General features: G+C 73.2%; 1 protein-coding gene across 1 annotated transcript; it reads left to right on the top strand.

Moving 5' to 3' along the window:
- Positions 1–3: 3 nt before the first annotated feature.
- LOC145719122 (histone H2A type 1-H-like) lies at positions 4–229 on the top strand (the record flags this gene model as incomplete). Its single annotated transcript, XM_081810640.1, has 1 exon — positions 4–229. A coding segment is annotated over one exon (226 nt), but the record flags the coding sequence as incomplete, so codon positions are not given.
- Between the last annotated feature and the right edge of the window lie 6 nt (positions 230–235).

The raw sequence follows: 235 nt of genomic DNA, 5'->3' as shown, positions 1-235 counted from the left end.
AAGCAAGGCGGCAAGGCCCGCGCCAAGGCCAAGACGCGCTCGTCGCGGGCCGGCCTGCAGTTCCCGGTGGGCCGCGTGCACCGCCTGCTCCGCAAGGGCAACTACGCCGAGCGGGTCGGCGCCGGCGCGCCCGTCTACCTGGCTGCCGTGCTGGAGTACCTGACGGCCGAGATCCTGGAGCTGGCGGGCAACGCGGCGCGCGACAACAAGAAGACGCGCATCATCCCGCGCCACC

Source organism: Leptonychotes weddellii, unplaced genomic scaffold (genome assembly GCF_054177405.1).
Source record: "Leptonychotes weddellii isolate Sample4059 unplaced genomic scaffold, ASM5417740v2 HiC_scaffold_307881, whole genome shotgun sequence".
Taxonomy (NCBI): domain Eukaryota; kingdom Metazoa; phylum Chordata; class Mammalia; order Carnivora; family Phocidae; genus Leptonychotes; species Leptonychotes weddellii.
This window is presented reverse-complemented; position numbering and strand designations above follow the sequence as displayed.